The sequence below is a fragment of the Lepeophtheirus salmonis genome, chromosome 11 (assembly GCF_016086655.4).
Source record: "Lepeophtheirus salmonis chromosome 11, UVic_Lsal_1.4, whole genome shotgun sequence".
Classification (NCBI taxonomy): Eukaryota; Metazoa; Arthropoda; class Copepoda; order Siphonostomatoida; family Caligidae; genus Lepeophtheirus; species Lepeophtheirus salmonis.
Genome location: NC_052141.2, coordinates 13,605,699 through 13,622,070, shown reverse-complemented (window position 1 = coordinate 13,622,070; position 16,372 = coordinate 13,605,699). Strand labels below are relative to the sequence as shown.

Sequence of the window (16,372 nt, the reverse complement as noted above, 5' to 3'; positions counted from 1 at the left end):
AACCACATACTTAAATTCAACTAAATTTCAAGGGATGAGGAGCTCGACGAATCAAGTATCCTTACTTTTCGTATTTGGGAAAATGAACTTTCCTATATTTCTACAATTAAAGTTGATCGTTGTCTTTTACATAAATTTAATTTCAATATGATTTATACGCTTTTTGAGATGAGAGTGAATCTGCTTTAGGATGTATCGTTTACATCAGATTCGAAGATTAAAATAACGTTGAAACGATGTTTGTGAAGAGCAAGGCTCGTCAAGCTCATAAAGCTTGCAAGACTTTGGCTAGCTTGGAAGTTTTGGGAGCGCTCATCAGTGCTCGTCACATAAAGTACGTCTTAAATGTATTTGTGAACACTCATACAGATCAATTCTTATGTCGGACTCGAAAGTCACTCTCGCTTGGATATCGAAACCTAAGTTATCATGGAAGATATCTGTTGGAAATCGAGTGCAAGAGATCTAAAATCTTGTTGGAGCATCTTGCTGGAAGTATGTTCCTTCCATATTAAATCTGGCATATGCAACGATGTCTCTGTATTCCTTAAAATCTAATATGCTTTATTGGAATGGACCTTCATGGCTTTAACATTCTTCAAAGCATTGGCCGGAGCATGATTGTTCCGGCATATCTCTAATCATTGTAGAGTTTGACACGAAATCTGTTGTCGCTATTTCCAAAGCCGAGAATGGGATCCTGAATCGTTTTAGAATTTATTGGAAGTCGATTCGCTTTGTGTCGTAGATGGTTAACTCGTAAATATCATCATTGCAATGTTCTCTCTTCCGAAGAATTACAGAATGCTGAGGTCAAAATTTTGTGTATAGTAATAGTTCAGTGTAAAGGCTTTCCAACAGAATATGAAGATTTATCTAATAATCGTGTAATTTCAAAATCCAATAATCTATCATCATTGGATGCTTCAATACAACTACTTGTTGTTGGTAGTCGTATTCACCATGCTTCCATCCCTGAGAAATTCAAACACCAAGTTCTTTACCTGGAAAATCGTCGTTGGTGAAAAAATTATTTTGTTTTATCATCAAAAAGCTTTTCATTCGGACATTGTAACTACTTTTACAAATCTTAGAAGAAGATCTTGCCCAGAAGTCTGTACAATATATCAGATTGAGAATTCTAGCAAATCCCGATTACATGATGGTCTAACCTAAATGCTTTAGGCTAACCTTGTATTTCTATTAACCTTGGTGTCTTGTCTTATTGCCATAACAAAACTCAGCCTCTTTCCGAATTCATATCGACTCTTCCTGAGGAAAGAGTTCGAATAGAGCCTGAATTTACGAGTGTAAGCATATATTTTGCGGGAAATGTTTACAAAAAAAAAAAAAAAATGATAATTCTACTGTCAAGTCGTACATTGTTTTGTTTATTTGAGCACAAAGTAGAGGAATTCATTTAGTGTTAGTATTAAAATGGAATGGAAAATTCTTGGAAGCTTTTCGACAGATGATAAATCGAGGAGTTGCTCCAAAAAATATCATATCTGATAATCAAACCACATTTTTTAAGAATAAAAAATTTTATCTTCCATGGATATTCGTAATTTTTGCTTTTTTATTAAGTTGGATTTTATTACCCCTAGAAGTACTTTTCGAGGAGATCAAAATACATTTGATTTAACACGGAACAAGGATCCATAATTATGGATTGTTTTCTAAAAAGAAAAGCCTAATAAGAACTCGACATGAGTTGCTTTAATGTAAATCAAGTTTGATGTAATATAAAGTTGAGGGGGCATGAGTTATCATGCCCCCCCCGCAAAAAAAAAAAAACCTAGGGACAACTCAGTCCTTTTATTTGTTAGCTTTATTTTGACATCCCCATTGTTCATTACGGTACCTAGACGAAATTCAAATAAAACAATTTTGCAAAACAAATCGTAAGTTAAGTTTCATATATTAAATAAAAAAAATACAAAGGCTACTCAAGGTTAATAGAAATACAAGGTTAAACTTAAAGTTGATAATATTGTAGAGAAAAACGCGTGCAAGGAGAAGGGGGAGAAAATACATATGGTATCATTGTTTAAAATACTGATGTGATTATCATCTGCCTGCTTTATTATGATTTTTGAGGGTATAACGAAAGTATTTATTATCAAAATGTTTAATGAAGGTATACTACGTATAATTGACTTAGACGTTTTTTATCCCTTACAATAGATTTGAAAACGTCATACTCCATGAAATTGTAATTTATTATGAACCTTATTCTCAGAATAATAGCTAATGAAACGACAAAGTAGAGTATTTCGAAATATATTTGAAGTTCCAGGTTTAAAAAAGAAGGCTTTAATTAAATATAATCTACAAACTAAAAAATAAACCATCCATCATACATTTATGTTAAATATACAGAATTAAACAATTGGAATCATATAACTAATAACAATAAATTATATATACAGAATATTGAAATTATAGATTGATCCAAATATTTTCTTGTTCTGACATCGGAATTTAGTTAATTATGTCATAAATTTAAGTTGTTAAACACAAGCCAGACGTGGAGTTTAATCAAAAAGATAATCGCCCCTTTTTCTTCATGTGGAAGCTGCTATATACAATTGTGCACAGGATAGATATATCTCTACCGATGAGATCTAACTAATTATTAATAATAAAGTAAATATCGAAATCATAAAAGTAGACAATAAATATACTAATAAAAAAAATGTTAGAAATAAATCCATCTTAAAGATTTAGAGCAAAAGCTAATTATGTAGTAATGTCCGGCGATATTACTCCTTATTAAGAGCATCAAAAAAGATATTTTCCCCGTTATTTATGCTTATATAATAACATACTATTATCATGAAGGATATACATAATTGCTAATTATAATGCTACCCCCAATGTAACTACCCCCGTTGTTGTTACCATTTAAGTAGTTGTTTTTGCCTTTTATGTGTTTTCTGAACACCATTTCTTGGAGCCTATCAACCATAGCTAAGCCTTAAGTGATAAAAAGAGTAATATTTATTGGCTATGTAATATTGGCAAACCTAATGATCATACCCAAGTCTTTGAGTGAAGAAACTAGTCTCAGACAAAACTAGTTGCGAACCATCCAAAGCTACTACCCCCGTTGTTGTGACCATTTAAGCACTTTTTTTGCCATTGAATGTGTTGCGTATCATAATTCTTGATAATTTTGGCTAAAAGAGAATAATCTTTTAGGGTTAGATTTAAAAAAAAATTGAATACTTACTGTTAGATAGTACAAAATTCAGAGTTCAATTTCGATATTAGTAAATACTTTTTACTGATAACTTGATCGTCATTTGGCGTGGATGACTCAAAACATTTTTATATGTATTTCTATAAATGACATCAGTACCAACATCCTCCATTAATTTAATTATGGTTCCTCATGAAGGGATATGTTTATCCGTGTATTTTTCCATAAATTTTTTGAACGTAGATGATTAGCAATGGATAAGGTTATACTACATAGAATAAGTATCTTTGTGAGATCAAAGTTAAAGTCTGACTTGATGTATTCATCATTAACTTGATTTTTTAGATGAATATCCATGCTCTTGTTATGAGATGAGGATAATGAGTGGCGTGTAATTCTAGACAGGGGACTAAAGGCACATTTATATCAACAAATCCGACAACCCATCTGTTTCTCATCCGGCAAGTATTTTCCAAATTCCTGGGCCTCCATTTTTAGAAATCCAGACAGAAGGCAACGTTATTTTAGGCATTTTATTCAGTTCTTTATCGACTATCAGCAACTAATATTGAATAATAAAGGCGGGAATGATAACGTTCTTGATTGATAGAAGAAGATGTATATTATTTAATCAATGATGCCATAAGTATTTCTTCTGTTCTCCTCGCACGCTTTTCTATTCTTACCAAAATTATCACCCTTAGTTATACTATAACGCGTTGATGTTTGACTTCCACCACGCTTTTTTTTATTGACGTCATAGTGTATGAGTGGTTGCATGTTTGGCCAAAATCTGTCTTTCTTACCCAGCAGTCGGTACGATACATGAAATTGAAAATTATAGTAATAATGACGTCAAAGACTATGATTGGTTACATGTTTTGTCAAAATCAGGCTGTCTTGCCCGGCAGTCGGTACATCTAATTAAAAATTCTAGCAAGCCCGATTACATGACGTATGATGTACTTGGTATTTCTATTAATCTTGAGCTACTCACAAAATATTACATTTTTGTAAAAAAAATTCCAAAATCCACAGCAATTGACAAAGAAATAATTTTTTGGAAAAAAACATTTGAAATATTAAATTTTTGGAAAAAAAATTTATTCTCAAAAAAAAAAAAAATTGAAATATTAAATTTTTTGGAAAAAATTTCAAATATTAAGTTTTGAGGAAATAAATTTCCAAAAATACATAGCTATTCACAAAAAATTAAATTTTAGAATTTTTTTTCATAAGTTTAATGGCAAATATTACATTTTCTTTTAAAAAGCTGAGATTTCGTAATTTGCCCTCAGTTTTATTCAGATTATATGAGTTTAAATTTGATTGGTTTACCAAAATTGTAAAATTGCATGAATGTTGTAAATAAATATTTCACAACTTGTGAAATTACATAAGGCGTATGTTTTTTACCAATGGGAGAAACAAAGATAAAAGTGAGTGGAAAAAGAAAAAGAGAAAGAAAGAAATAAATAAAGAGAGGCTGAAACTTTATTTTTTACGTACCCTTCGGATTGTTGGAGTATTCCGTTCTTTGAACTCAATAATTTCCTAAGATGTTAAGGTAAAACTAATCAATCATAAGGATGGAGGAAGAGACAATGGTTCCTGAGTCATCTTATACAGCAATTGATCGCGATGACTTCGAGGCTCAGGCCCTCCGTGCTATGGATGAGGCCGTTCAAGAGAAAGAAACGGAGAGGCGAATTAAAGAGTACAAAAAAGAACTTAAAACCGTTCTTCAGACCCTAAAAAGAACCACTCTTCCTGTTGAGACTCTAAAAAAGAATTTGATTCTTCAAAAGAGGCTTTTTGCTCGCCTTGGGCCCGAAGAGACCAAAGGTATCGTTCCAATAACTCTAGCCCATATTTCTATATCCACAAAAGAAGAGGAGCAACTTCTTCCTCTTCAGGATGAGTTGGAGGATGATGAGGCTCAAGTAGAATCTGAAAAGGATAGAAATGTCCGACTTGGTGAAATGACTGCCTTTGGCTCAAAGCTGAATGAAGAGGAGATTGTCTCTGGCTCTGTTGACTCCTTCAACTCCTATCTCCAACAACAGTTTTCTCAGTCGTCTAGAAAAAGGCGATGCAGAAGTCGGAAAGAAGATCCTGACTATACTCTAGAGAATAATGAAACAAGGTGGAGCAATTCTGATAGTGATCGAGGCTCTACAGATGAAGAACTCGGGGAATGTCCTCAACGACAAAAACGTAAAAAAATTGCTACAGATGATGGGGATAAAAAGGCATACATGGAGCGAATAAAGACCTGGAAGTCCTCTCTCACTGCTCAAGATGCTCAACTCGACTCCAAATATGAAAAACTTAATAATGGTCTTAAAGTTCCTTATCGCATTTGGTCCAAATTATACAAGTATCAAAAAGTATGTGTTCAATGGTTGTGGGAGTTACATCAACAGGATGTTGGTGGGATTCTGGGAGATGAAATGGGCCTTGGAAAGACCATTCAAATCCTTGCTTATCTTGCTTCTTTAAGTTACTCTATTGGCTTAGGACCTACACTCATTATTTGCCCAGCCACACTCATGCATCAATGGGTGAAGGAATCTCACGCTTGGTGGCCCGCATTTCGAATTGCAGTATTACATGATAGTGGATCCTATCAAGGGAAATCCCGTAAGGCCCTCATTTCCTCGATATTTGAGGCCAAAGGGATCCTTGTTACATCATACAGTGGGGTCGTGTCTTTTAAGGAGCCCATTAATTCTCTTAAATGGAACTATGTCATCCTCGACGAAGGACACAAAATTCGTAATCCTGATGCGTTAGCCACACTAGCCGTCAAAAGTATTCCAACATGTCATCGATTAATACTCTCTGGTAAGTTTTATAGTAGATTACTTTACAATTATTATCATTATATCACATAAATAAATAATTTTTTCTTCCCAGGATCTCCCTTGCAAAATAATCTAAAAGAACTCTGGTCCCTCTTTGATTTTATTTATCCGGGAAAGCTCGGAACTCTGCCTGTATTTATTCAACAATTCTCCGTACCAATTACTCAAGGGGGATACTCCAATGCTAGTCGTGTGGCCGTAGCTACTGCCTATAAATGTGCTACAGTTCTTCGTGATACAATCACTCCATATCTTTTACGTCGGATGAAGAGTGACGTTAAATCTCATATCAATCTGCCTGAAAAAAGTGAACAAATTTTGTTTTGTCGTCTCACAGATGAGCAACGTTCCTGCTATCGGAGTTATTTGGACTCGAGTGATATTCAAAATATTTTTGAGGGAAAATCCAAAATATTCGCTGGATTAATCAATCTCAGAAAGATTTGTAATCATCCCGATCTTTATGCTAATAAAAATGAAGTCTCCAAATATGGGCACTGGCGAAAATCTGGCAAGATGATCGTTGTGGAAGCACTTTTGAAGCTTTGGAAAAAACAAGAACATCGTGTCCTTCTTTTTACTCAATCTCGTCAGCTCCTAAGTCTTTTAGAAATCTTTATTCAAAGACGACAATATTCATATTTAAAACTCGATGGAACTACGTCTGTGAGTTCCAGACAATCCCTCATTGACAAATTCAATGAAGACCCAAATATATTTGTGTTCATTTTAACCACTAAAGTAGGTGGACTTGGTGTTAATTTAGTTGGTGCGAATCGTGTTGTCATTTTTGACCCGGATTGGAATCCATCAACAGATACTCAGGCTCGTGAACGAGCTTGGAGAATTGGACAAAAGAATCAAGTGACTATATATCGTCTTATAACGTCCGGAACCATTGAAGAAAAAATATATCATCGTCAAATCTTTAAACAGTTTCTTGTCAATCGTGTCTTAAAGGATCCGAAGCAAAAAAGATTTTTTAAATCAAACGATTTGTATGAACTCTTTACATTAAAAGAGGGGAAATCTGATCGTACCGAGACCTCAGCCATTTTTGCTGGCACTGGATCTGAAGTGAGAAAAAGGGATGTTGCTTGCTTTAAGCCTAATAAGAAGGATAAAAAGCCAATGGATGTGAAAAAAACATTAGAAAAAATATATGAGGAAGATGATCCAGAGAAGGCACGACTCCGTGAAATGGCGAGAAAAATAAGTCAAAAGTTATCTAATGGTAAATCTAAAGAGTTGGAGAAAAAAAGAAGCAAATCTCGAGATAAGAAAGTTGAAGGAGTTAGAATTTCGAACCTTGTTAAAACAACGTCCAAGGAGAAAAAGGCAGAGAATGAACCTGAGGCAGTAGAACAGGACAATTATGTTCTCTCTAAGCTTTTTAAGAAATCTGGGATACAGTCTGCCGTGAGACACGATGTCATTGTCGGAAGTGGGGATGCAGACTATTGTCTCATTGAACAAGAGGCTGATAACGTGGCTAAGGATGCAATCAAGAATCTAAAAATGTCTCGAAGAAGGATTCTTCCTCTTGACTCCGGAGTTCCGACATGGACTGGCTCAAACGGGGGAGTCAAAACAGGCTACAGTTTTGGGAAAAGCAAATTAAAGTCTTCCCAAACGGATGAGGATTTGTCGCCCTCGAAAGAATCTTCCAACATGAGTGCGGCTGAGTTACTAAGTAAAATAAAAAAGCGGAATTCTTACTCTGAGAACGGCGATGCATGTTCTTCAGATGAAGGGAGCGAGCTTCTTGCAGATATTCGAAATTATGTCGCCTTTCAAGCCAATATTGATGGTGAGGCCACAACTCAAGAGTTAGTTGATCGATTTAAAAGTCGACTTCCATCACATAAAAGTCATTTATTCAAGGCACTTCTTAAGCAATTGTGCGATTTTAATAGAGATTCCTTCAGTGTAGGAAAGTGGACTCTAAAAGAAGAGTTTCGTTAAAGTATTATTTTATTTTGCATTTTATATATTAAAAGTTTATACATATATATCTATATATTTATTCACTGTTAAACTGAAATCCAACGGGAGGATATTGCCTAAGTATCTCCTCCATTGTTCTAGGAAAAATCGAAAAGAACTTGAATTTATCTCCCATTTTGTCACTATCAGTTAGAGTTTTATAATTCTCCTCTATAATTGATGCAGCCTTTTCATTCGAGGATGAAGCCAGTTTCTCCATTCTAATCCGTATCCCTAAAGCTTCTAGAACCTCGGATTGCCTGACTGGTCCAAAAGTGATCGTTTTTTCCTTACAGCAATACTCTTTTAACTGACGAAAGTCGACATCTGCAGTTACATCAGCTAAACCCGGGAGTTGAAGAGCATTTTCTAACAAAGTATGTTTTTTAAAGGCTCTCAACGTCAATTCCTTGTCCCCATTATGTCCATAGTCAATGATGAGCCCCATTCCTCCATCTTCTGCTACTCGATTGCTCAAATCTTTTGCGAAAGTACGTGCATCAGAACAGACTTCAATTGCATCTCGAGACTCGTTTTCCGACAAGTAAGAAATAGCTGGAGTCTTATTTCGAGCCTTAATAAATCTTAGTTGATCATCATTTTCCGGGGATACGTCAATGAGCACCTCTCTCCATTCATTGTCTTCATTTTTAACAAATTGATGAATAGGTAAGGCGTCGAGATACTCATGGGCGATAAACATTGAAAACCCCCGTGGAACTGTGTCAAGCGAGCGATGCCAATGAATAGGTACTCCTGAAGGCGTTTTAGTCTGAAAACATTTAATAACCATCTCAGGTATCCAATGCTCAATAGAATAACTTAACTGTTTTGGGACTTTTAGGATCTGAGAGTTGAACTCTTTGAACTTTACGAAGGTTTGGACTAATTTCAACTAAGTGTAAGGATAGAATATCGGATAAATGCTTCGTCCTTAATAGAGTTTCAAATGTACGGAGAATATCCTTCATGAGTAGACCTGTTCCAGGGCCGAACTCGACTAATTGAAGAGGTCTGAAAAACAAAAACAAACCATTAAAAGTGATGGATAGTTCAATAATTAATAAACATTACCTTGGAGTACCCATTTTGGCCCATTCATTCAACAGCCATACACCTAAACATTCTCCAAACATTTGAGACACCTCTGGAGATGTGATGAAATCAGATGTATACGTGTCAGTTCGATTATGAGCAGCATAATAGCCAGACACTGGATTTGAAAGAACTTCCCGCATATATTGAGCAATCGGAATAGGTCCAGAGAATCGGATCATTTGACACAGTTCTCTCTCCAGCCGTGTCAGTTCATGTGGAGGAGAAGGTGAAGAAGAAGAGCAGTAATGTCTCAAATTATGAAAATTAACAAACGATCTTCGAACAAGTGCGTGCATGCTGCAAGAATATCAATGTATTTTTGTAATAATAATGTTTATTTCATTTTGTTGATGTTTATTTCGAAATGAAATTCCGGTAATCGCTCTCTTAGTCACACAACCTTTTCTTTATATAATAAAAATTGGCTGAATGAGCGTTTTCACTGACGTCATAAATTGCATCATAATTGAAGAAGATGCCATTTTGGGGCCAAAGTTTATATTTTTACTACATAAAATGGACATATTTCTAATCAATCTTGATTAAACTCCATTAAATGACTTTAAAATTAATAAAATCACTTGATGCCAATGATAAACAGTGATATTTGAATATAATCAAAATAATTCCCTATGAAATAACTAAAATATATATTTTTTTGATCTGTTATGGAGAAGAGTAGGATAGTAAGGGAAAAATATATTATTACTTCCATTGTCATGGCTAATTTTTATCTACAATTAACATGGAAGTAAGATTGAATAACGACGTAATAACGTATTTTTAATACATTTTAGGGTCAGATATTATATTAAATATAGGCAATTGAGTGATAAAGTTTTTATAGCCAGTAATATTCAAATCTTTTTATTTGTTAGTTCCAGTTTAACATCCAATAGTTCACTATTTCCCTTAATAGTAATGAAAAATGGTTTTCATTGTTATAAAACTTGATTGATTAGGGCCTCAAAATAGACGACTTCAGAATTGTGAAGTCAACTGAAAACGCTCTATTAAGTACTTTACCATTTCTAATTCAAAATGAAAATAGTCCAATTCAAAAATAGAATTTTACTTTTTTAAATCTAATAGTCACTCAAAATGGAAATAGTCCAGTTCAAAATGGAATAGTCTAACTCAAAATGAGAAAAATCGATTTTAATATGAGAAAAATAGGCAAATTCAAAGTCTAAATGTATCAGTTTAAGAAAATAGGCTAAGAGTAATTGGAGCTGAGATACAAAAATATCCTACAGAAATCAGTGCAAGATGGATCCCTTGTAGGTATACAAACTGAAGACAGTGCTGGTTTAAATTTTGGGATTATTACTTTTTATAAGAAAGACAATTTGTTGTTACTATATATTTGATTACATTAACATTATTATTTGATTATATACATTAATAGTCAACAAATTTTTGGCCTTATACTAGGGGTATTCAAAAATATTTAGTTTCTTATCAAACAATATGTCATTTTTTTAAGGTTTCAAAATTTTCAACCCCCAAGAAAAATCCTAGCCTCATACCCATATATGTTATGTTACTATGTATTGTCTTTTATTTACGTTTATCTCATAACGCAGGGATTTGTTTTAAAACGTAGTAATGTACCTTTTTATTAAGTAGAGTTTATACATTTTAGTAGTTATGCCTATGTACATCCTTTTTAGTATTAATCCCTTACAGAATATATATTTAGCGTATGATTTTACCCCCAATCTAAAGGTCTTCTTATTGGCTTTGCTCCGGTCCATTACTTCCGTCTGTTGGGTAGAGTTTGCAGTACACTACAAATATATGAACTAATAAACACATATACTCCAAGAGTTCTACAGTTGTAAATAACCTATTTGAAAAATCAAAGAGGTCAAATTTGACCTAGAATCTACCGTTGAGGCTGTACTTCTTGGAAGTACACGGGATTGGATCATAGTCAATTGGGAATGCAAATTCTCAAGCATAGATGGAGTAGCATGAAGTAACGACGATTGAAAGTCGTTTCATTCTTCCTACGAGGATGATAATTCGTCTTCCTCTCCTTCATTACCTATTTTATCAAATGTTTACAACATATTCTTGAATTGTTGGAATGTATAATAATAATTCATACATTAAATTGAGAAACACATTATATATATATTTATACTTTTCAAGTCTTAAATATATGGTCAAGTCTCTCTGATATATTCAATACCTGACTAATTTTATGTATAAATATTTTTTATTACCCTTAATAAGTTTAAATATTCCCATTTTCAATTGGACTGGTCTCAATTTGAGTTGAACTGTTACGTTTTGAATCTGACTATTCTCATTTTGATTTGGAAGTACTATAATTGTTAACTACATAGTATTTAGTCCAGAAGTGGAATAAAGACCTTGCTCCGTGCACCGTTTTTAAATCACTGTAACAAAGAAAATAACATTTTTTAATGCACCACAATAATTTTAAATTCTCAAAGAGTGGGGTTGCCATAGCTCACCTGTTTCACAACCCCTGATATTGTAAGTCTAAGTAGAGTCCACGGCCCTTGATATCATGTTCCAAATCTTTGCTCATAAGCCCAAGTACCCAATATTAACATATTGGGTATTCAGCTTGCTTTTGAGGTTTTTTCAAGTACATCATCATCATTATTTATTAGTAGATTGAAGTCTAAAGACTTTTTCTTCACCCTAGTATAAATTATAAATCAATAATTAGTCCATCATTTATTGTTAACATTTTGCAACTTATTGAGAACGGAACTGCGTTTTTCCCCAGAGAAAAAGTACTTTGATGTGTAGTTTACTTCAGTTAAATAATGCTCTCAAATTTTAAATATATTATCTGGAGGAGCACAACCTCAAATCATGCAGCCTGTTGTGGTCGAAAGTATCATTTGTGACGAGAAATCCCTGTCGGGCAACTCAAATGAGCTTTGTACAATTATAAGTTTATAACATTTGTCGTAGTTGTGATTTTATATCAACAACAAGTGGTCTTTAAAGCAACTCTTCCTTTTTGGGATAATATTTAAAATCCCAAAGAATTGTTTTTGAGCAAAAAATGATGGATTACAATTTAAAAATAAAGTATATATATATGTTAAAGGCTTCAAAAAATTAAGTTCCCATCTCTCATGTAGTTTCATTGTATTATAATGATGATTAATTAATAATGAAATGCCGCATTATAAGGGGAAATATATAAATATATAATATATTCTAATATGTTCATTGAATAATATTACTAAAGAAATTATAATATTTAATTATGAATTGAAAGTAAAGGAGGAATATGAATGTATAGATCTGCTTCTTCCCTGAAAATATAGAAGCTGAAGTGATAGTAATAAGAAGGAGTGGGAATATGAATTCTTTGGTATTATTAATTAAATGATTTCTCCATAATTTTTTTCATTATCCTTATTTTTTTCCTTGTCCTCTGGATGGTCGTTCATGGCGGGATGGGGAATGATATTCTTCAGACTAAATTTGCTCAAAAACCTATTAACAGTAACGGATACATCAGTATCTTTAGAAACGGAGCTGCTATCATGTTTGTTCTCACCAGGGGACTCCTCTTCATTTCGAAGATTCACCTCGTTGAAAGCCTTTTCCGGTAAATCCTTTTTCTCTTCCTCTGACGTTGAATTGTTGTAGGACTCTGGCACCGTAACTTGTTTGACAATACTATCTGTACTCTCGGAATCATCAATATGATGATTTATTTTACCCTCTAAATCCTGAGTCGTGTTTTTATCCAGAGCAACGACTTCATGGTTACGACCCTTGCAAAGGTTCAACTTTCCACGACGATGGAGAATAACAAAGATTCCAATGAGTGTAATGGCGATCCCAATGAGTATAACAACAAGGATTGGGATTTCATCCAAACTTTCATCCTCTTCCAATAGTCCAAAATAATCCAAATCCATGGTCGTGTCTTGTCCAATGATATCATCAAGAAAGGTTTCCTCCTCTTCCTCCACGTATACTTCGACAGACTCCGACAAGGTTTCATTCAGGGCCAAATGGGAAACGGAACAGGTGAGCGTTGCGTTTTGAGACTCCATTATATCAACTAAATTTGTCAGAACTTGAATATATGTATTCTCCTCATGAAAAAAGTCCCTGACTTCCGGCATCACAACCTTCTCTCCATCAATGAACCATTCAAAACTCGGTTTAGGGCTTGCATATTTTACCTCACAACTTGCCTTTGCCTCACTTTGAGTATCATTTAAATCCTCTTGAGGAGAAAATGTAAGGCTCAACTCTTGAGGAGGCGAAGCTAAACGAATGGAGGCTTGACCCGAAGCAGATTTAATTTCATCCTCTTCAACCACGCCGATATTACAGCTCCATTTACCCAAATCTCGATTCTCGATCGTTTTAATGAGTATACCACACTCTGTGACTCCATCGGATTGCTCTTCCTGGGAGTAATATGAGAGTCGTCCTCCCTCAGCCTTGAGTCCCTCTTCAAGCACATAATTCTTTTCATAGGGGGTTGTCCAGGCGCAGGAGCGAATGGGCTTATCTGACTTGCATCGGAGAGTCACTGTTTCTCCAGTACGAGCCCACACATTTTCAGGAGGTGTAAGTCGAAATCCGGATATAGGAAGGGACTCTGATCCCTTACCAAAAACCACCACAATTAAGGTAAGATATACAAAAGACGAACGAGGGGCCATCATTCAACACTCAACGACAAGAGGGAACTAAACTTGGATCAGGTAAATGTTTATTATTGTATATGATGGGGGGAGTGTGGGGATTGAGTATTCACCCTCAAAAATAATGGGGAACTTTTATTAGCTCCTGACCCGCGTTATTTCCTTCCTTCTGCTCTTGACCCAGCAGCACCATCACTGCCGCTGTCTCCTTTCCTTTTTAACGTCCATAAATCATAATAACAACATCTGCTGCCATCTCCCCCAAATGCTATCTTTTTGTTGAGTTTCCCCCCACAGTAGAACTCATTATTAGTTTTCAGGTAAAAAAAAAAGAAAAAAAGGAACCATTGCTGAACACGCCCACGCTCCCTACTGAGTCCTGGAGTCCTTTCTTTGTAAACACATACACATCTCCCCTTTTAAATATAGAATTTGTTGTTTTGTTGAAACTGTTTCGAGTCTACCTATCTAGATATTCCTTTCTTTCCATTTTAAGGGTCCTCTAAGAATCGAATCCCTGCTCAATGTTGATCAATTATATATATGATTGATCAAAGCCCCCTGTATCATTATGGTTCATTGACCACCAGGAGGGTTAATTATACGCTTTGAATCCCAACCAAAAGGTCTCAAACAATTAAGTTTAAAGCATTTCATAGGGCCAACACGTCGTGTGTGTTTTATGTCTTTTTTTTTCCTCAGACATTGAGTTGTAAAACTTTCTGTCTTTTTTCTGATATGCAAGGAATTTTATTTTTATTTTTTTGAGTGAATGAATAAGTTCTTTGAAAATAAATAAGAATCTTTAGAGGGGGATGTGTTTAGACACATATTTGGTTTCAAATCGGAAATATGTAACCTTGAATTTAGAATCTGCACACAAAAGTATGTTAATCCGCAAAGGATTTGTGTAGATGGCAAAATCCCGCAGGCAAAATCATAGATAATCGCCTGATTTAAAACTGTTAATGGATCATTTTTGTTGTGTTGTTGAGATAACAGGAATCAAGGTGGCAATTATATCTATTTCTCCCTCGTTTTTCGTGTGTTTATTTTCTAATTGACAAAAAAATATAGGTAGATACAATATACAAGGAGATCTTTCAAACAAATAAGGACCGGATGTGCTCACTCCTCTTTTGAAGAAAAGTCATTTGTCTCCGAGTCATGTTAAGGAGCATCTATCTTAATCATCAGCTCCAGTACATAGGTGCAAGAGATTTTTGCTAATTTTACTTATGAGACCCCGTATACAGTGTTGCCAGGTGGGTTTAAGTAAACTCGGCTATACGTACTTCTGAAATCGGCTAGTTTCAATAGCAAACTGGTAAAAAATCGGGTAAATATATTAAATCGTGTATGGCTTGAGGAGTTTTAATATCATTTTTCAAAGCTTCAGCGGTACCATAGTATAAAGTTATCATTTTCCGAGACTGCAGGCTAAATTAGCCTGCTATAATGTTAATCTGACCCTGGGTTTGCTGTGGGTCATTAGTATTGCATTGAAAATTTTAAATTTGAGTATAATCAATTAATACAGCCAAAATCGAACCTATAATTTTTATTTATATATCTGACAGCGCTAAAAATTGGCTAAACGATTCTAAAGATCAGTCTGGCTATCCACTAAATGATACTTTTTCAAGTATACAAGTAAAAAATAAGCTAGTTCTAGCCAAATAAGCTATCTTGGCAACATTGTCCATTTGTAGATTAATTTCGAGAGGATTGATATCTGGTTTTATATACTGGATATTCAAAAAGTCTTGGAATATTTTTAAAATGAATATAAAAGATGTTTCTTAGGCATTTTTTTTAAGCGTCCAGTTCGAACTTTTTGACGCGATATTTTTAGAGGTGAATTCAGCTGTTTAGGGCATATTAAATACATACTCTTAAGTGGAAGATAGAATCCAAAAGAAAGGTGTTATGTTCGTGCCGGCCACACCAACATCTTGAACAAAGATGGTAATTGTCTAAATCCTTGTGAATGTAAATCAAAAAAGACAAGTATATGTTGGCAAGTTTGATAGACGACTTATCTACTGAAAAAGCTCACTTAATACATTATAGTGGTCTGTACTCGCTAATACTCATTTTTTTTATTAAATGTATGCTCACGAAGACCATTTTCAGATGCCTAATCATGAACAAAAACTAGTCAGCAACTAGACGGTCTAGAGGGTCAAAAAACGGATTTCTCTCTCAGGATCCCGTTTTCCTTGGATTTATTAAGGGTTTTGTATCTATTATTTTGCCTGTTAATAGCAGGATCAACAGGGAAGGTTTTTTCCTCACTGAAAAAATGAGGCTGTTTCCATAATGTTTAAGATCATTATTCAAGATGCGTTTACAGCATTGGAGGCCAGTTTTTTTTATTAGAGCTGACTAAGTAAAGATCGTTTCTGATGCCTGTAGGGCTTACCAAGCAAGTTTTACGTCTCTTGACACTATGAACATTGCAATGGTTTTTTTTCTTGGCCCAATCAATCATTTCCTTCTTGGATTGGCTTTTAAGATCTCTCAGGCAGCTTCAGGAGTTAGTTTGGTTA

At 34.5% G+C, this 16,372-nt stretch overlaps 3 protein-coding genes and 1 long non-coding RNA gene across 4 annotated transcripts; 2 read left to right on the top strand and 2 right to left on the bottom strand.

Annotated features, from left to right (window-relative positions):
• Positions 1-4,589: 4,589 nt before the first annotated feature.
• Positions 4,590-8,084, top strand: LOC121125925 (DNA excision repair protein ERCC-6). The gene is made up of 2 exons (XM_040721186.2): positions 4,590-6,052; positions 6,125-8,084. Exons 1-2 carry the CDS (start codon positions 4,795-4,797, stop codon positions 8,035-8,037), a joined length of 3,171 nt encoding a protein of 1,056 aa, XP_040577120.1. The 5' UTR covers positions 4,590-4,794; the 3' UTR covers positions 8,038-8,084.
• Positions 8,029-9,493, bottom strand: LOC121125926 (protein arginine methyltransferase NDUFAF7, mitochondrial). Its single transcript, XM_040721187.2, has 3 exons — positions 9,133-9,493; positions 8,886-9,072; positions 8,029-8,830 (listed from the first exon to the last, which is right to left on the bottom strand). The coding sequence occupies exons 1-3, from the start codon at positions 9,450-9,452 to the stop codon at positions 8,096-8,098; spliced, it is 1,242 nt and encodes a 413-aa protein (XP_040577121.1). The 5' UTR covers positions 9,453-9,493; the 3' UTR covers positions 8,029-8,095.
• A 556-nt stretch (positions 9,494-10,049) lies between these two features.
• LOC139906626 (uncharacterized) lies at positions 10,050-10,877 on the top strand. The gene is made up of 2 exons (XR_011782266.1): positions 10,050-10,173; positions 10,224-10,877. It is a non-coding gene; the product is annotated as an uncharacterized lncRNA (long non-coding RNA).
• Positions 10,878-12,332: 1,455 nt separating this feature from the next.
• Positions 12,333-14,017, bottom strand: LOC121126339 (uncharacterized). Its single transcript, XM_040721667.2, has 2 exons — positions 12,713-14,017; positions 12,333-12,648 (listed from the first exon to the last, which is right to left on the bottom strand). The coding sequence occupies exons 1-2, from the start codon at positions 13,839-13,841 to the stop codon at positions 12,641-12,643; spliced, it is 1,137 nt and encodes a 378-aa protein (XP_040577601.1). The 5' UTR covers positions 13,842-14,017; the 3' UTR covers positions 12,333-12,640.
• Between the last annotated feature and the right edge of the window lie 2,355 nt (positions 14,018-16,372).